This window comes from Netta rufina (genome assembly GCF_964035555.1).
Source record: "Netta rufina genome assembly, chromosome: 4".
NCBI lineage: Eukaryota > Metazoa > Chordata > Aves > Anseriformes > Anatidae > Netta > Netta rufina.
The window spans coordinates 11,941,938-11,962,404 of record NC_140127.1 but is presented as its reverse complement, the minus strand read 5'-3'; the positions used below and the strand labels follow the sequence as shown (position 1 = coordinate 11,962,404).

The 20,467-nt window shown below is 43.8% G+C and overlaps 1 protein-coding gene across 1 annotated transcript; it reads right to left on the bottom strand.

The window, feature by feature from the left end:
- Positions 1-5,204: 5,204 nt before the first annotated feature.
- GPRIN3 (GPRIN family member 3) lies at positions 5,205-7,478 on the bottom strand (the record flags this gene model as incomplete). The annotated part of the gene is made up of 1 exon (XM_084286025.1): positions 5,205-7,478. One exon carries the CDS (start codon positions 7,476-7,478, stop codon positions 5,205-5,207), a length of 2,274 nt encoding a protein of 757 aa, XP_084142151.1.
- Between the last annotated feature and the right edge of the window lie 12,989 nt (positions 7,479-20,467).

Sequence of the window (20,467 nt, the reverse complement as noted above, 5' to 3'; positions counted from 1 at the left end):
CAATGGGATTTTTTTTAGAGACCAAATAAAGATAAAATCCTTGTGTGTCTACTGAAGAATAACCTAAACTTGCCTCAAAGTTGTAGAAAATGCTGACCCTCCAGCATTTAGTCAGAAAGGGGAAAGGGAAAAAATCTTAGAGTGTGAGTAATGCATGAGACCTGCACACATGTACAGCCCTTTTAAACATGTACATGTACATGTATGCACACACAAGGTGACCTACAGCAAACTTTTTCCTAAAGGAAAAAATATTTCCTCTCTGTGTGTTTGGACTCTATCAGTTTCTGTGTTAAGAAAAGCCTCAATGATGAAGGATAAGTTTCACATCACAAAATATTCCTTGCCAGGATTTGATTCAAAATCCATATTATGAATACTGGGAAGGAAGAGCTAGTCAGAAAAGGACAGAGCAGATAAATTAATAAATGTCAGAGCTTCAAAGAAATGAATATTGTTCATTTCAGTTCAGATCAGTTCAGCTGATCAGAACTTTAAATATCTGTACTAACTCAGGTGAAATAATGAAATTTAGGCCCCTACGAGAACATTTCAGCCATTTTAATGTACAGGAACTGACCTCCAGGCTCATGGGCCACTGCAGCATCTCACAACTCCAGAGGTATTTGGTAGTGTGCAGCATTTAGATAGGAATCTGTCTGCATACCTTTGGGATGACTGTGAAGACACTGACCACTTGTAGGAGCATCACACAGTGACTAGAAAAGTAAATAAGCAAAGTCTGAGATGCTACTACAACAGGAAAAAAAAAGAAAAAAAGGTTACAAGAGGCTTTGTATTACTCCAGGCCATGGAGCTTGATGAACAGGTCTCTCATTTGGAGCCACCATCTCCATAAGCTGCCTGTGAAAGGTTTACTCTGCCTTCTACATTCATTTTTAAAAGGTGTAAAGAGATAGACATGGAAAAAAGGCAATGGAAAACCAGCCTAATAAACTAATACATATTTTACTTTTATGCTTATACAAACTGCACTAAGTAATAAAATGCTGATGTGGTAGATTCCACCAAATTTCCAAACTGAAAACCAGTAGCATCACAAAGAAATCTCCCATCAACTTCAACTCTAATTTTCATTTGCATTTCCGCTTCCAACTTTAACATTTCAAAGCAGTCATGACTTTCAAGACAAAACAGCATTATCTTTAGAGCATATATTCACTTTTTCTGAATTCCTTGAAGGTACTTCTCCAAACAATGCATTTTACAAGCTCATATGTGACAGTAGTGGTAATAAACTGAGGCTGTTCACCTACTGCGATCACCAGTTAGTTCCTCAGATCAGTTTTGTTGAATTGTATTTGGACATAGCTATACACACCAGCAATATATACAGCCTTCAGAAATGTTCATCTTCCTAAAAAACATTGGTCACCAAGAACATGAAAAATCTGTGAGGTCAGAATGAACAAGTGGGGACAACTGCAAAAATTTAGTAAAACAGTGGCTTTATGGACATAGGAACAGAAATATCCTCATGAAGAACCTATGTCACCTACGTTTTAGTTTTCATTTGCTCCTTTCTTCCTCATTTTTCTCAGCAATTCCTTCCTATATGTTCAAAGGGAGGGTTCCTACCTCTGAAATAGGGAGGACAGGTATCTTCCTCCTTGTCTCCAAATCTTTCCTCACTCTTTTTTTTTTTTTTTTTTTTTTTTCCTGAGCCAACACAAAATCTGGGGCCATGCTGCAAACTGCCTGCAACCAGGCTCTCCTTCAATTCATATTGGAAACATTGAAATATAGATTTATGTTCCTATTAACTGTTCTGGTTTTGGTTCTGGCCACACCAACCTCCCCAGAAGATGCACTGACAGTTTCTCTGACAATAAGCACAGGTCCTTTGTTTTTATTTTTCCTTGTACAGATTTCTCTTGGGAATGACAAAGTAATTTCTGTTTTGAACCCTCTTTTTATTATCCCAAATTGATTTCCTGGGTTGTTAACCACTGAACTGACACTCTGTGGTGCTGACTCACAGGGCAGGGAAAAAGAAGAGGATGAAGGCATGTGGATCACCTCTCCCTACTCTCTGCCATACAGTAACTTCTGTTTTTGACACTGATGTGACACCAAGAACAGTCTTTCTTGGCTGCTAAAGGACTATTCACACACATATTTGCTAATTGCTACCCAAAACATGTTTTCCTTCTGGTGAAACATGCATCATTCTTCTGAGGATTCACGTAAGTCATCTAAACATTGTATGCATGAGAAAGCACAAATTGCCAGTGGAAAGCTAGCAGGTTGCCTACAGTCTGCACTAACAGGGCAAAGTAAAAACATAAAATATTTCACATGAGATGTGCTGGTGATTACTGACTCATTTTTTGTGTGTTTTTGGCACGATATTGCTTGGCTGTGAATGCACACCTGCAGGATCTCTGTGTCCACAAGACGGTGTTGCTGACGTGTTGCAAGTTGTCTGTGCATGAGTATTCTCACAGAACACAAAACCACACCATTCTGCTGAGCACCGTGGTGTAGCCAGCTATGCCCATGCAGTTATTTAGATGCATCCAGTTGGTAATCTACCCACCAGCATTTTGTATTGGTGAAATTTCCCTGGAAGAAAGGGTGGTGGGTGTGGGGGGAAGGTGGGAGTGGACCAGCTGGTGCAGGCTCACAGCTTGGAGCAGCTGCAGGGTACCTGGAGATCTCTGGTTCCTTTGTGAAGAAGTGTTAATTGCAGTGCTTCCTCATTGCTAAGTCCAGTTTGGCCTCCAGAAAGCCATTCATACCCATCCTGTAGAAACATTTAGGAGCGCTGGAGCTAAAGGATAAAGCTCATGGAAATTGCTGAGTGCATGATATCCGTTTATTCTCCTCGGGAAGAATATGACAATCCATTTATATATTCAGACCAGACACATTTGTAAAGGGACAATTCAGAGCAAGCTGGCAATGAGGAGGGCAGTGGAGGGAGGGACGCGAGCTCAGTCAAGGGACACAGTTTCACAGGAGGACAGGCTGGGCAACAGCTAAAGAGGGAGCTGGCAGAAGGGAGGTGAAGGTGTAGGAAGGAGCTGCGCAAAGCTTTGTACCTGGACAGGAGACAGCAAACACCACAGAAAACTCTGGGAACTTCTTCATGGCTGACACAGACACAACATGGTAAGACACCGAACTTGTCAACTAACCTAATGATGCTGCCGAGATTAATCCCACACAAGATTTCACAGGAAACTCGCATCTCAGACACTGCTAGGAAGGTAAAGGAAACAGCAGTACTAACAAAAAAGAGACGGGAGACTTTCCTCCTAGTAGGCGGACCTGGGAAGACACTCTGATACGGTATTTCAGATTCACCAGTTCAGCATCAGGCGGCAGACAACTTGAAATAATGTACAGACATGGAATGAGGAGGTGCCATAAAACTCCAAATACATACCAGAGGAAAATTAGGAGTCAATTAGGAGTACCAAGCATAGGGGCAACAACTTTCATTGAAGTAGGTTGAAATATTGTCCATTACAGAAACCTTACAGTGTTTTACCTCCCAACTGGGGGAAAAAAAAAAGCCCTGAAACAGCTGCTTTGAAAGCTTGGCAGTCAATACACTCAAAAAGCCTGGCCTCCTAAATACAAGTGGACCACCTCATGGCTGCTTCACAGAAAAAGAAAAAAGAAAGGATATTCATGTTTGTTTACACTGTGTTGTAAGATCTACAGAGTAAGTCAGATGTGTGGTACTACAGACAGAAATAAATTATCATCATGATTTATAAAAAATCTTTAATGGAATAAAAGTAACTCCTATTTAACTCTAGCACTTGGCAGGATTACAATATCCCAATCCCTTGAAAAATAAACTTTCTATAAACTGCAGGAGTTCCCCAGCCTACTATAAGCACTGGTGGACGGAATGAAGAACTAGTGAGAAACATTTCCTAGGTTGAAAAACGTTGTTAAGCTGAGAAATGTGACAAATGTACATTTGAGACATTATTGTATATCACACTTCTGGAGAAACAGTCACTAAGCTACCTTTTATTGGCAGATGCTACAACTTCTCTAACATTAGAAATACAGTAAAGATTGTCTCAAGATTTCAATACTTGTGTAAAGTAAATGCTTCAAGTTAACAATACAACGATTTATAATATAGAGAACATTTGGTAAAACAAGATATGCACAGGCTAAATAAATGGTATTAAGTTTATGAAAGGCAGCGAGAAAAGCACCAATATACTGCAGAAAAAAAAAAAAAAAAAGGAGCAGATTCAGATAAGGGCTTAAAAAGTCAGAGCAGTGTAACACAGTAGACATGTAGGCTCATGGACCTAGGTGCACAGCACAGCCTGCTCCTACATTAAAACATCTCCGTGCATCTCTAGAGAGAGAAAAAAGACCCACACCACTTTAAAAAGTGTTTTACAGGAGCAGCATTCAGCACTTCTGGAGGCTGCTGAGAGCCTGGGCTGGTGTGTCACTGTGCCAGGAGACCTGGCTGCGTGTCCTCTTGTGGCTGGCCTCACCTGCAGGCATTGCCTGCTTGCACACACCTTGCACACTCCTCTTTCACCTCCCCTTCCAGCCATCAAAACCCCTTTTACTCAACTTCTTCTCCCAAAGAGAGTTCTTCAGCCCTGATCCTCACTCTTTCCTTCATTCTCCATTTCAAGAGGAAAAGAAGAACCGTCTCACTTAAGCTCACCTAAAAACTGTGCGCCACTGCATCAACAGTTCATAGCCTTTTTACAGACATGCCTCATTGTGGGTAACTTAAACATAAGGAAAGTTGTCTTGCTTCACAGCTCAGTTAAACAGCTGTTTAACCTCAGTTTCACCTCATCCAGCTTCCCCCAGCCTATCCCTCTGCATAAGACCTTGCGATGCATACCAGTAATTTCTGACAACAATCCTGATAATCCCTCTGCTTCTTGCTTTATCAGAAGATGCTGTTCTCCCTGCCACAAGGTGGCAATGCAAATTTGTGCTTTTGCTAAGTGCCTAGCTTCTCTTCTGAGGGTGGACGGGATGGGGGCACCATGTGGAAATACACCAGCTGTGGCAATGACAAAGGCATGACGGGGTGAGTGGCTACTCAGAAAACAAAGGGCAATAATTTCCACTGTTGCTGCACTGCAACCCCAATAACACAACTGAACAGCAGGACTTGAGACTCGAGGGGAAGGATTCTCACTACCACTGCAGATATCCACCCACCCCTGTGGACCACTTCAGTCTAACACAGATGACGGAGCAGGTCGGACACAGCAATTGGGACGCCTAAAATTCTGCAGCATGGACTGGAATATGTTATGCTGCCTCCCTTTCAGTTTCTTATTTGAGGATGTGTCTGAGGAAATGGATTTCCGGTTCTGACTGTTCTGAGCCCGGATCAGTTTCTCATGTTCCCGGATTTGTCTCTGTAAGTGGTTCTGGATAGCGATTCCCAAGGACTCGGGGTCGAGGGAAGCACCGTAGACCTCCCACGTCATGCCTTGCTCGTCCCAGACAACATCCCTAACGTGCTTGGATTGCTTCACCTGCACTTTCGCCTCCATGGCGGAGGCGGTCTGCTTCTTGTTTTCCCCGCGGTTTGGCAAGGCCTGAACCGAAGAAGGAAGAGCTGCAGCATGGAGCTCACGCTTGGACTCCTTGGCTTGCTGGGGAACTGCCGAAACCTCCAGGAGAGGGGTGACATGTCCAGAGCTCGGAGCAGCCACTGGTCCCACCGGCAGAGCCTGCCTGCTGGCTGGCAGAGTCGGCCTCATCTCACCCTGGTGGCCGCTCTGCTCCTTCTCACCCACCTCCTCTGAGCAAGCCTTTCCACTGATGGACTCTCTGCCAGCATTTGCCCCTGCCTGGGCATCAAGCACCATCAAGCTTTCTCCCTTTGGTTTTACCACAGATTGAGGAATCGCCTCCACTTCGTTCACACCCTTACATGGCACTGGCTTTTGCTCAGAGCCGCCCGGGGCCTCGTTCTGCTTGGTTTCACTCTGCAGGTTACAGAGTGAAGGTAACTGGCTGCTTCCCGTGTCATGCACAAGACACTGCACCTTGCTCTCGGTTCTGGCAGCAGCGACGTTTATTTCACCAGCAGCAGACAGTGCTGCAGGTTGATCACTGGGGCTGATGGCAAGCTGCTGGGCAGGTACTGGCTTCGACAGGGCCGCAGCATCTGTCGGCAGTGCAGAAGCAGCCTCACCGCTGGCTGGACCCATCCCTTCAGTATTATCCACAGCTATACCTTGGGAGGTGATGGCTGCAGGGGAGAAGGGGACAGTAGGTTCTGCATTGTCTGCTGAGCCTGGGGACACTGCGTCAGGTGGGGCAGCAGGCAGCCCGGCAGGCTGGCTTTGGGCTGTAGCAGCCCCAGCCGTAACAACAGTCAATTTTGACACTGTACCAGGAGAACACGGGGGCTTCTGCTGCGAGGAGAAGCTGTTAACAAGTTCAGACTGGCTCAGCCCCCCGCTGCCTTGGTAAATGATGTGCAGTTCTTCCTTCTCCTCTGGAGGAGGGTTCCCTTTTAAGAAGGCAGCGAGGATACTGGGGCTGGTGGAAGCTGATTTATTCTCCACAGTGGCCACGGCCTGAACCTCAGCATCTCGCCACGTTCTGCTTGCTGCTTCCTGAGTTAAAGAGCTGCTCTCTGACTGAACCGTCATTGTACCCGTTTCTTTGAATTTGGAGAGCTGGGTCGGGCCTGAGCTCCCCGGCTCAGTGTCTGCATCACACAGGGGATGTGTGCCCTCAGAGCTGAGCTGGGCCGCTGCTGTGCTGCTCTGCGTCACCTCAGTCTGATCAGCAGGACACAGCTGCTCAGGACCTGCAGACCCACTTTTTGCCACCACAGTCGCCTGTGGATCTCTCCCAGCATCAGTGGCAGCATCCCTGTCCCTCACTGGAGAGGTGGGCTGGCAGGCAGCAGCGTTGGCTTCTGCTTCCCTCTCTTTGCCCTCTTTTTGCAGAAGGCTTGCCTGAGAGGGGAGACACGACTCGTTACCCCTGGTCGGGCTGCCCGGAGAGGAGCACTGCAACACCTGGAGAGCTGGCTGCTCCTCAGTCCCCTGAGGTTTCAAGGCAGAGTCCTCCACCTGCGCCAGGGGGCTTGCTTTCGCCTGGCTGCCCTGCACAAACTGCTGGGAGCTCTGGGGAGCTGGCATCATGTCTGGCCCACACCCTGCCGCCTCCACCGCCGGGGCTGGCCCTATGCCTGCCAGACACCCCTCCACAGCCTGGCTGGAGAGGCTGGGAAGGAGCACAGCTTGCTGGTTAGCATCCTCCTTGCAGCATGCCTCCTGGGTGCTGGTGCACTTCAGGCTGCAGGTGCGGGTGGCTGCGGAGCCTGGCACGGAGCAGGGGAAGCCATTGCTGGCCCTCTCTTCAGCAGCAACCTTGGGCTGGTGCTTAGCAGGCAGCAGGTCTCCTGGGCAGTCCTTCTCCTCGGGAGGGGAAGCTAGGGAGAGCTTGGCAGGTCCCAGGGGATGTGGTACAGTCCCCATGGACTGCCTCAGGGATGCAGCTCACTGTCAGCTCCTCCTCAGAGGGCTCTTGCAGGGTGGCGGGTCCAACAGAGCAGGCTTCCAGCAACCGTTCTCCTGTATAGTTAATCTGTCAACAAAAGAAACACAGTGTAAGCTGTATTCAGTTTTAAGAATAAGAAGTACAAAATGTATTTATTTTACAGCTTGGAGAGAAATACTTGCATGTAAGGGGGAAAGTGAAGCACCCAGTTCTGCTTAAAAATCACATTAAAGACAGATTTCAGGAATGTCCCAACTCCAAGGTCTGGATGGAGAAGACAATGCTAGGGACAAAGCAGTAACAGCTGCCCTGCCGTGGATACATTAATGAAAATGTAATGACATAACAAGGACTGTAAAACAAGAAATACGAAGAGAAAGTGGGAAGCACAGAAAGGGGAGCAGACTGTGTCTGGAAGTTTTGGGGGAAAATACTTAGCAGCAAGAGGTCAGAAAATAAAGTGATAAAACCCTGTGTCAAGCCACCTGTGGAAGGTGACTGAGCAGCTGCTGCCTTGCCTGTTATGCGTACATGAAGACAAGATATGATTCCCCCTGGACTCCCCTGTGACACGAGTGATCTCCCCACTTTGCTGCCGACTGGTGTCCCCTTCCTCTCACGGAGAGCCCTTCCTTCCCTCCACCACCAGCAAGGAAATGCTGACACGGGTCAGTTCAGCCTAACGTGCACGGAGTTTACCTCACTGGTAAAAGGAAGATGGAGGAAAGGCAACCTGCTGGATAGCCCGGTCAATAAACACAGGCACAGACAATCTTAAAATCAGTTTATGAAGAGGTGACATGAAACTGGAGGGGAAAACATAGCTGCACCACCTGCACCACTGAACAGGAGGGGCTCAAAGCAGCAGTGAATGCCACAGCCAGCGGAACAGCGGGGAGGAATTTTAAGCAGGTGGAGCAGAGTTATCCAGGCTGAAACCTGGCCAAAACCGCAGGGAAACCGTGACTTCAAGCAAGAGGCGACCTCAAAAACCTGCTTCTTGACTGGAGCTTTCAAAAGGACTCGGCACTGCCCAGCTCAGGTCCTGCTAAAGGTCAACAGCTTGGTCTGTCAGTGCCAGAAGAGCAGTGGTGATGGTGATTAAGTCTCACTCCACCCTTACTGCAGGTTGCCTATGCTAGCTGAACAGCTTCTTTTAAAAGCTTCTCACAGCCCATGCTGCCAGCAAAACACCGGCGTGAGACCTGGGAGTCACTCCTAACATTTAGCTGTATGTTAAGCAGAGGGATGGTGCTGGGAAAATTACCTGTGTGTCCATGTCCCTGAAGACACATAGAGGGGTGTCCTTTGCAAAATGACTTGGGAGATGCTGCTGGCAGGAGCTGTGATGTCCCAGACCCTCCCTACCCACTGGCAGTGTCAGTACAAGCCTGCTCCCGAAAGGATAGATCCCTACCCTTCTCCTCTCTTTCAACCATAATGGCAGTGCTATAACTTTCTCAGTTTCTGTAAGATTCACCCTATATTTCAGCATCTCAGGGTACATAGAAAGAATGACAGAAGAAAAGTGCTCAACGAGAGGAAAATTGAAAGAATACAGACAACCTATTTTTTCTAAGAAAAGGAAACCTCTGCAACTTATTACTTATTCATTAAACTTTATGTCTTCCGAATATTAATAATTCATTATTTTTTATACAGTATCTTTGGGCTCTCTCCAACCACAGATACACAGAGCCTGCTGGGTTAAGTCAGCCCTGATAAGCTGTGATCCTGCCCCTGGAGGACACTGAGCTGCAATCTGTGGTCGCAGCCGTGTATCACTCCAAAGTGGGTCTCCTCCAAGGCTAACGACGGCTGAGCTTTTGAAGCCACACTGAGTTTATGGAAACCAGATTGCAAATCTGCACAACTTTGTGACCGCCTACAAGATGTTTGCTTCATTTTGTGCTCACTTTAATGCCAGTTAGCGGAGTCCTGAAGAGGAGATCCATTCCAAGTTCCTGCTGTTGTACCATGACCGAACGTCTAATAACCGTGAGCAGAGGAGCAGATGGCTTTGGGCATCTGTTTCTAAACTGTGGTACTCTCTTCTTTGCTTTTCCAAGTATCAGTGCAAACTAAACCGGCATATACAATTGGGCAGGTCACATTTTTTAGGTCAAGAGTTTATTTAAAACAAACAAACAAGCAATGGAACAAAACCAAACCGAACTCTTAATATGTGCCATACTACATGGTGAAAGCTTTGGAACAAAAAAAAAAAAAAGAAGGCAGAGCAAATCTGCTTGCCTCCTCACTATATAAAAACCTCTGAAAGAGCGGCACCCAAAATCCAGTGCTCTCGATGGAAACAGATTGCTTGTGTCATCACATGAAAATCCTACAGCAGCACTGATGCCAGCACAGGTCTGCGTGCTGGCAGTCAGAAGCAGCCGTGAAAGGCACTCTGAACAACGGAGCACTGTCCTTCACTCAAACCTGCTCAGTGATGGAACAATTCCTCCTTTTTCAATTCAGTAAATTAGTTCTGACCTGAACTCCCACATGAACCCCACACCTGCTTAGTGTCTCTTCAGCAGCATCACTAGAAAGTGTGGTTAAGAAAGCTTATTTTTGAAGCCTACATTTATATGCCACAAGTACTAATTAAAAGTGATTCTGCTACTTAGCCCTAGACATGTCATGCCAAGAGGGGAAATTATGCCCCAATAAACCCATGCAGCCCTATTCTGAGATATGGGATAACAGAGTATAACCTAGACATTTCCCTCGACCTCTAAACACAGAGTGGGGGGCCAGGTCATTCCCCTGCATGAGACCAGCTTGAAAATTCATTAGATTATGAAAAAAAAAATAAATATATGTGATATATATATTAAATACTTCTTTGCTGCCGCAGTCATGGGAGCTATCTTATTGCTAGACTCTTTACTAAGATAGCCCAATGACAGGAACCAATGGCCCTGTGATTGTCAAAAGTTACCACATTTATTTAGACTATGCTTTCTCAAAAATTAATAAAAATCAGGATGTAAGTCTTATGCAAGAGAAAAGCAGCAAAACTAGCTAATTACAGTATCGGAAAGGCATTTTTATTATTCCTCGGAGTGAAGAACAATGCTGAGACCTGTGGGCACAGAGTACACACACTACTCAACTGTCAAGGCAGTAAGGATTCAAACCAACAAGCAACACTGACTGCAAGAAAAAAGAAAAACAAAACTCAGTGGACAGCCAAAAAACATGTCAAAACAAATTAAGATTGCTGGTGAATGTTGCAAGTGTTGTATGCCTGACCTGGAGCAATCATCCCAAATTTTCTTTCATAAGGCAGCGAAATTAATATCTCCCCAAAGGTCAAAATCATTCTTTTAATAATAAGAACAGATTTTTGACATGAATACAACTCTCCTACATCATATGCATTCAGACCACATTTGTCTGCCTGACTATGTCAATCTTATCTCAATGTAGATTTTTTTTCTGGACCTTTACAACAAGAAGTTTTTAATTTGGCACAGTCTATGTTCAGCTTATATAGCCTGGCAGAGTCCCTGCATGGCCAGCAGACCTTCACACACTTGTGTCACTGAGCATGTTTTCTTTATGTGCTTAAAGAGAAAAACAAAAGCGAGCAAACAGAAAACACTAAGAAGTTTCCAGGCGACTTAATGTTATTAACCTGAAGCTACAATGCAAAGAAACTCCTATTTATTTTGGTAACACCCTTTCCCAGTAAAACAATATTGCAAATTTCCCTCTCACTGCTTACTGGAATGTCAACAAAACCAGAATATCTGCAATTTACTAAAATAAATAAATAAATAAATAAAATTAAAAATAATTTCCAGGAAATTTTAACATAAGATTCTGACTACCATTTCCTTTGAAAAATTCTGAAAATCTGCAAAAGCACACATAAGACCACCAGCATTTCTAACTACTCTCAATTTTGAAGTAGTTTAAAGATGAATAATGAATAACAATTAAAATCCAGTTCCCAGACAAATCAAGTACCCACTCCCTCATCTAGATTCTTATCAGCTTTCCAGTCACTGAGATCCACATTCTTCGAGCCCTTTGTTTGGCTTTGTCTCTATAAGTAAAAGAACTAAGTATTTATTCTTAAAATTTCTAATCTTGTCCTATGGTTTGTCAAATTATAATGAAAATCATTGTTGAGTGGCACAGGTTAATGCTGCAGATGAACACCTGCTAAAGTGGGAATTCAGCCTCCCTTCTTGTCTTATAATCTGAGGAAAAAACTATGGAACACTCTAACTCATATTAGACCACTGAGTAGACAGATCATGAAGCACATTTCTTTTAATTTTATATATACACAGGCACATGCATCCTTCTGATTTTGCATTTTTTTCTTTCTTTCATTTTTTCCCCCCATTTTTTTTTTCTATCTCTTTATTCTGTTCTCTGTAAAACGTTGTGGCTTTTTCCTTTGTGTCAAAGGGTCTTAGTTATTCCATTCATGAAAAATTTGCTTAATTGGTTATTTCCTCCTAATTATCTGTAAAAGATAAAATTGCCTTTTAATATTCATTAAAATACAAAAGAGATGGCCCAAAGAGGGAAGATACAAGATATACACAGCTTCTGTCTCTCAGCGTGCTTTGGGATGCTGAAAGGAGATAGGACTTTTGCATCCCCATGTAGAGGGGATATAACTTGTGTACTTATGGTTTCCAAAAAAGGTGGGGTTGGGATTTCAAGAATGCGGTGCACAACTCCCATTTTGCAGTCTTTTGTCCAAAACTCAAAGGCAAATGGTCAGAAAGTAAGAACTGAAGTCCCACTTCCCTTTCTGCAGCTGGGGACAGCACCTGTTATTGCAGGTGGTGCCAGAGCATCACTCTTTCTGTGATCTCATTTGTGGAAAGATTATCGCACTCCCACCACCACCACAAGTGTGTCACACCCAGCACAAGGCTATTTGTTTTCTGCTGTGCTTGCTGTTGTACGAAGGTCACACCAAGCCAGCTCAGAGCTTTGTTTGGCTCTATTACATTTGCCTTGAGGACAGAAACTGGGCAAGATGTGATAGTGGCATGTGTCATATTTGCACATTTGCTATTCTGTTCCCCTAAAAGGCTGACTGGTAAGTTGCACACCTCTAGAAGGAGGGAAGACAGCTCAGCCTGGTGGGCCACAGAGCAAATGGTGGAAAAAGCTGAGAAGAAGCCAGACATGGAAAACCCTGTGGCAGAAGCCACACAGGGAGCATCCAGACAGGCACCAAGGGCAACAGGAAGGATGTCCCAGGGACCAGAGGGGATAAGGCAGAGCCTCTTGCAACTCAGAAGCCTTTGGTCTGGCTGCACAGACTCTTATCTTGCTTATTTATTTTCATTTTTCTCTATATTAAAAATTACATTTCTAATTCTTGAGTTCCTAATTCTAAATGTCTGGGGTTTTATTCTGAAAGGTTTTCAGTCTCATTCTTGCTGGGGGCAGGGAAGTTTGCTTTAGAAAAACTCCACAATCACTTGAAAGCTCTGGCCAACCTCAAGTCCTGGCCCAGAAACACACCCTGATCTCCTTCTGCTCACCCAGTTCCTGACGATCAGGAGGATAAGGATTTTCTAAACCGAAGGACATGCTTTAATCACTATTGGAAATTAATGCACATCTGTTTATTAATCCCCAACGCTACCTACAAAAAAACTACCAACAAAATCACATGAACAGCCCCAGAGAAAAAACAGCTCCTGCCAGGGCTCTCCCAGAGCAGACTGGCCTCTTCACAAAGCCTCGAGCACTATTCCTCCTGGGCACAAGGTATGAGCACCTGCAGCACCTAGCAGGTCTGGCAGCACAGGTGCCAGGACAGAGTGATGAAAAACGGAATGAACAGAGGGAAAATGGGATATGAATCCAAAGGGAAAAACAGAGAAAATGCTGAAGAACAGCATCAGGCTGTGCTTGTGCTTGCTTTGTGATGGTAATAAACACAGGAAAACTAGGTGAAAAATTAAGGTGAGGATGTGGTTAAATACCACTGCCTTTTTTTTTTTTTTTTTCCCAGAAAGAGATGGCTGCCAATCAGTCTAACAGCCACTAGAAGTTTATCTGAGGGAGATTTTATACACACTAAAGAAACACAGGTTTCTGGTTGCTGACTCCTCTCATCTTGCATCTCCAGGCCAGGTGTAGGCTTTAACTTTGCATAGTGTGGAGCACGGGAGCTCTGCATTTGGAAGAGCAAAGCCCAGCTTAACTTGTTGCCCTCAACCTACAAACGAGGACATGGGTTACACAAGTCCCACCGGATGGACTGGTGGTCTCTAGACTTAACCCAAAGCAAGGCAGACTGCTTTGCATCTTCCTTCACGTAAAATAAAATATTTTTTTCACTGCAGCATGCAGATACCATTGCCAGATTTTGTTTCTGTGGGTAGCTATTGCTTTTTTTTTTTTTTCCCCTCTATAAATCTAAGGTCCCTGTACTCTCTAAACTCTTGCTGTTCTCCTGGTGGTCCAGAAAGTGCTGTGCCCAGATGGTTGCAGAAGAGGCTAACAGAGACTGGACCTCTCTTAAGTACTCTCTAGTACTTAGCAGTGAGCACAAACGATTGCCCATCTATAATTTTAATTCTGCAGTGTTTACCCTAGTTTAAAAACAAGCATCAGTCACAGCAGCCTTAGCATGACCTCCAGATTGCTAGAGAATACAGTACTGTAAACTGGCTCAGGTCTCATTCCTGTTTTCACTTGGCTTGTAATCTCTGTCAGTGAAAAATCGTATTGGAAGAGATGCAGTTTAGGTTTCTTTACCTTGATACAGCTACAGTGACCTTCCTTCGAAGGCCCCGCAGCACTGAACTGCAAGGCTGGGCTGGCTGCTCTGAAGAGGACACTTTCCCCAGCCACAGCCAAAGGTTGATACGTACAGTGGTGGTGTCGAGAGAACAGCTTGTTTTCATGGGAATAAAGCCAAAGTGGCTATGGATTTATGGGGACACCACAATTTTGCAGAACTCTGTCAAGTTTTCAGAAGGGTTGCTTTGCATTCAAACACTTCAAACCAGTTCAAAACAATATTTATAAATGTTAAAAAATACAGCCTTGAGTGGTGTACTGGGAATCAGCACTTGGAAAGGATTTTGAATGTCCTGATTTAAATTAAGGATTTCGGCATCTTCTGTGGCTCTTGAAGTTTTGAGTCCCTCAAAGTCAACCTCCTTCTCATAGATTAAAAGCCTTTTCTGGGGAAGCCTGAAATTACAGACCTCCAGGAGCTCCCAAAACAGCCCCATGAAGGGTGAGTCCAGCAGGACAGGCAAGCAGGAGGGCTGGGTGCCAGCTGCCTTTCCAGGAAAGCAGCCCTCTTCTGTCCCATCCCGAGCTCATCTTCCACAAGTGCCACCCCATGTCCTCCTCCCCATGCTGCCTGTCCCCTCGCTGCCCCACTGCCTGTCCTGCCTTCATACCCCTGTATATACCCTGATATAAAATTCCCCTGATGAAAAACAGGCTTGCTGCAGAGTTCCACCAAGAGCCTGGCAGTCTTTCTTCTCCAAGGTGAAAAGGAAGGAGAAATGGCTCTGTGAAAACAGCCAAATCAAACAGCAGCGACCCTAGCTGGCAGCCAGCTCTAACAGTTACATAAGGCATGGCTGTGATCCCAGCTCATAACGTGGGTCACTCTAGAGGGGACACAACATGTTGACAAAAGCCACAGGGCTATATGCTTTTGTTGTTGTTGTTATATATATTTTTTTCTTTAATGGCATGTTATGTTTAACCTCATTACTTATCAGAGCATTTTTAAAATTTCAGTACCTGATGCTGGAGGTGACTTTTGAGGAAGTTGCTGCCTGACTTCAAGGGTAAGCCTTATTTCAAGAGGAACATGTGCATGCACACTCCTGTCACACACACATGTGGAAGGAAACCAGAAGTCTGCTGTCCACATCAGGTAGATGACTCCATTTCACATAGCTCATGTCACGTTAGGTTCCTTTAGCTTATTGTTGAATAACAAGACAGTGGTGTTTGAAGGTTGCCAGGAGGGTTGTATGAACCCTCCAAACACCACTTCCACCTTTGATGTGGAAAGTAAGAACACTGCCCATCATACAAGGGGGAATTTCAGTCCTTACATATCCTGCTATCTTTTTCTGCCTGGTACAACTACAGTGAAACCTAACCCCTCATTAATGCATTTCATACAACTGAATGCCTTTGAACATCGACCACTGACAAACAAAAGCACTGTTTTTTGAGAGAGCAATTTAACAATAGCTAATGATAAATACCCCTTTCCTACACAATAATGCCAATGTGACTTCATTTTAAAGCAGAACAATCATCTTCGGAGATGAAAGCATAGTGCTGGCTTAGTGCCCATACAATTCTTGCTTTCTGTGCTAAGAGTCCCAGTCAACTAGTGACAGCTGTGATGGTGCAGTTTACACAGACATACGTCTACTGTGAGCTGGACCAACATGAAACCCACGTTTTGTGCAGCTAGGAAAACCTAGCTACTGCTAAGTACGCCTGTCTGGAAAGGGTGGCTCTATGGGGCAAAGGATGTTACCTGACGTGCTTTCAGTTCCTTTAATGCAAATTTCCACAATTCCATCACAACCTTTCCCATAAGATCATTCCCCCAGCACACTGCATGCAAACACCATTTGTGTGGCAGAAGCAGCCCTAGTAGTGGTGGTAGCACCCCCATTAATCAAGCCTGACTTGATGCAGATGAACCATATTATTGGTGCTCAGAGAAGTGTGTTGTGGCAGCATCGTTACTTCACCAACCTATCAGGGAAGGAAATTTTGCCTCAGTGAACCTACAAGAGGAGGAATTTTTTTTTTTTTTTGTGCGTGTATAAAGTAAGAGCCAACTACAACTTTTTAACTCCTGAGAAATTATGCTCTCCTCATATATCATATTATTTTAATGAAGACACCGGGCTCAATACTAGAGAAGAGAATAGATCCATACATAACAGGCACCCAGCAAAGGGCATATCCATTGTTGCTTACAAGTATTGTCCTAATGGAAAAGAACTACTCCAAGCGGCATGTAATTAGAGAAGAAGGATGCAGAGTATAACCATTCATTACAGTAACAAAAATTTGCTGTGGCATGTGATTAACCTAAGAAAGGCACGATGATGATCTCACCATGTCTACTCTTGCCTCCTGGCTATAAGAAAGACAACTAATGTGAATAAAGAGGCTGGCAGCTGAAACAACTGTCACTGTGGCTTTTTTAAAAAAAGTTAAAAATATCTCCCCTTCTTCCTGCCTCCACCTCAGCACTTGCTTCCTGTTTCTTCAAGTTCTCTCTCTGCCACGCTACTGACTACCATTGACAATAAGCACGGTAAAAGGGACAAAACAACCTCCCTGGTTCCTGCTAAACACCTTCTCAAAAAACGAGAGGAAGCAGTGTGCTACAGCTACTTTTTGTCTGATGTGCTGAGGCTCTGCAGGAAGCCAGAAGCCATCAGTGTTCAGAGATAAAATCGGAGCAATCCACTGGTATGTATGTAATGCTACTAAAGGCTCCTTTGAGGGCAGTGACACAAACCTGTACATTCAGTCAAGGACTCCAACCTGCTCACCTCAGTCACAAGAGCTTACAGTATGACTGTACGTGAGGCTGTTACAGGAAAACTCTTGTCTTCCTGTTACAGGAAAAGCTGCTGTCTTAGTCTCAAACTCCTTTCTTTTTCTTTACCTGAGGCTATATACTTTATTTTGAACTTAGACCCTGGTGGAATTGGACCAAACCATAGACAAGCTTAAGATAGCCTCATTCATTATTTTTATTATTCATAATTATTATTGTAATTGCCTGCATGTGGAACATGGGGAGGGTAGGAAGCCAACCAACCAAGGATGGGATGATACATGTTAAATAGCACCTTGCGATGCCTGGGAAAACATTTGTCATTGTTTTTTTATATCAAAAAAAAAAAAAAAAAAAAAAAAAAGAACAGCTTAACAGCATACACAACAGAACATCTATCTGGGCTTCCAACCACCTAACCAAAATGAAGGCAAATACTAGATAAGAACATGTTGGGAAACTTACACCTATAACTCACACCACATTTTCTTCCATCTCCACCCAGAGCTGACAGACGGTGTTAAAAAAAAACACATCTAAGAAAACCTCCCAGATTACAGTGACTACCACTGTGGCATATCTGATCAAGTAAAATTGAGGGGAAAACGTTCTGGCTCTTACCTTGAAAAAAAAGGTGGCTTGGTACCAATACCAACTCTGTATTGGTAAAAATAGACCCCAACCTTTGAGTCCTGAAATCCACTGTATGACCAGAGAGCCCTTCAAGACAAAGAAGTTCTTAAGTCTTCTTCAGCTATCATGTGGATGTGCTTGAACAAAGAAACCGTAGTGATTTCCGTGGGTAAAGAAGCCAACTCATTCACAAAGTCAACACCACAGCCTTTCTGCAGCAAAGCAAAGCACCAACAGCTGTGCTGTACAATGGCCTATTTTGGGAACAGCTTGTTATATGTAGTCTATCCCACAGGTGTCTGATGGTAATAGCTTTTCAGAATTGCTCTAGCAGCCAACACAGGTGCATAAAAATCTCTCATACTTCACAATTTCAGGAACCATCCTCCTTTCTCCTATTAGATTTGTCCCCTAACAATGGATTATTCAAAACATGTATTTATATCCTTAGATTTGATGCACTTCTATTCTTCCAGCCCCACCAAGGGCAGCTAAGGAACCCACCTGCCTACAGTTTTTTACACTGCTTTAAACGTGGATTTTCATGGCCTTAAGAATAATTTCATTTTCTTCTTCCAAATTCTCAGAAATCACAAAACTTATAAGATAAATTTGACAAATTCTTATTTAGTGTCTGAGACTCAGGAAACCTCATCTGTGTCAGAACCAAACTAAAACCAGACATACTTCCTTAAGACAGCAAATATTAAAGAGATAGCAATGCAAAATCTGGAAATTAGTTCAATAAAACTCTCTTCTCAGCTATTTTACAGTATTTACAATCTAACTGCACTGGAAACAGACCCAGCATGTCTTACCTCATAATTCTCTTCAAAGCTAATAATAATATCAAGAGTCAATTACTGGAGCCATACACAAGCCAAAATTCTGCCTGTTGCGACATGGCACAGTGCCCTAGCCCTCTGCAGGGCCATGCTGACTTACACCAGCTGTTGCAACATCCCCACTCCTGTCATGGGTTAGGATTTTCCAGACCTAGGGTTTCTTCTGGATTTCTCATTTCTACTGGACTTGAGTAAGGGATATTTAGCCTTACATTTATCACGTGAGTGAAACAACACACACCATGAGGGAAGGACTGGTGAAGGACATCAGCTTTGATTTGAATTACTGCCTCTCAGGGTGGTAGCAAAATTACTTAATTACTATAATTAGCACTAATTGAAGCAGTGGCTCAAACAAGATATATGATGTCTGGGTTTAGCAAAGTCTCAGGTGTACTGCAACTGGCTGCCTCAACCACCTAGCCAAGGCTACGTCCTGGGCAGTGTGACTGGCACTCACCATGCAGCTACCCCTGCATGTACCATCTCATCCTACACACCGCTGCTTCACAGTAAAAGAGCAAAGTATGCCTCCAAGAACTGATAGAGAAAAAAAAAAGTTGAGATGTTACAGTGCAATTATTGAATTTATTACCTAGCACCCTACTCCTCACACTGGTCTGCATTCCTCTTTGGAGGAACAAATTCCTCTTTTGGAACGGTTTCAGCTGTCCTTGCTCAGATTGCCAGCATGTTTAACCTGCAAATCTTAGAAGTGAGTGGAGGTCAGGCTGTACCTTGCCAGGGCAGCTGTGAGCAAGCAGGGCTCTGTGACAGCTTTGTCCTTGTTTCCAAGTCAGCTGGAGGGCGTGAAAACCAATCATTCACAGCTTAGAGCGTGATTACCGGACTTGCATTGAATGTAGATGCCTGATGCACAGATGACTACTTGAGGGAATGAGAAAACACACAGCAACCCTTCAGACAATATGAAAACCCAGGCAAGATGATTTATTTCCACATGGGATCTTCTTGAAGATAAGTGCTGGATACTTCACCAGCTGTGGATGCACAGTAGGCTTCCTACCACAATTTGTTTTCTCTGACATCCTATTTATGGACACGTTTTCTTTATTACCACAAACTAGGCACACATATATGATTGCGGGCAGATGTACATATAAAAATAAAATTTGATGTATGCTAATGTAATGACAGGCGTCCTGCATAAACAGGATGATTGAAGCTAGCCTCTGAAATCAAATAAGTCTGATTCTCAAAACTGCTGAATAGCCAGAAATACCAGTAAAGCCAGCAGGAATCAAAAGCTGCTCAATATTTTTGAATTCCTTTTAGTTCCTTTTGTTTTTGCTCTTACATAGGAAATCCCAGAAAATATTTTGCCATTTTACTGGATGCTATATATGGGCATAGAGATACCTACAGGCAAAGAGGAGGAATTGAAAGTTGTTCTATTTCATATTTAGAAGCTAATGCAGAAAAAGATCACGGAGAAAAATATGATATATAATCAGTGTCTAATGCCAGTGATTTAACAACAGAAGAACTTCTGCATCTCTTCACCTACTCCTAAAAACTCTTTGCAATCATTAGCTTAGGAATCTGGCTTAAGAGATCCACTTTTTAAAGACTATCAAAAATATGAAAAGGGGCATCCCCTTGCTGGATTACCGCCATACATCAAGTCTTGAATCCATACAGAGGTGAAGCAGTCAGATACCTTTGCTCAAGCACAAACTAGAAAAAAAAACAAAAAAAGTGTACAGAATTTGCTATTGCCAGCATTTGCAAAAACAAACACACACACACACAAAAAAACAACAACAAAGCCTAACAAATGCCACCTTAAAGATGAACAAGCCCTAGGAAGGTTTTCACTCAAGAAAAAGACTTGCAAAAAATTGCAGATCTGTACGTGTTCATACTAGGAGGTAAGCACTTCTGAAAAAGGCTCTGTTAATGTCCC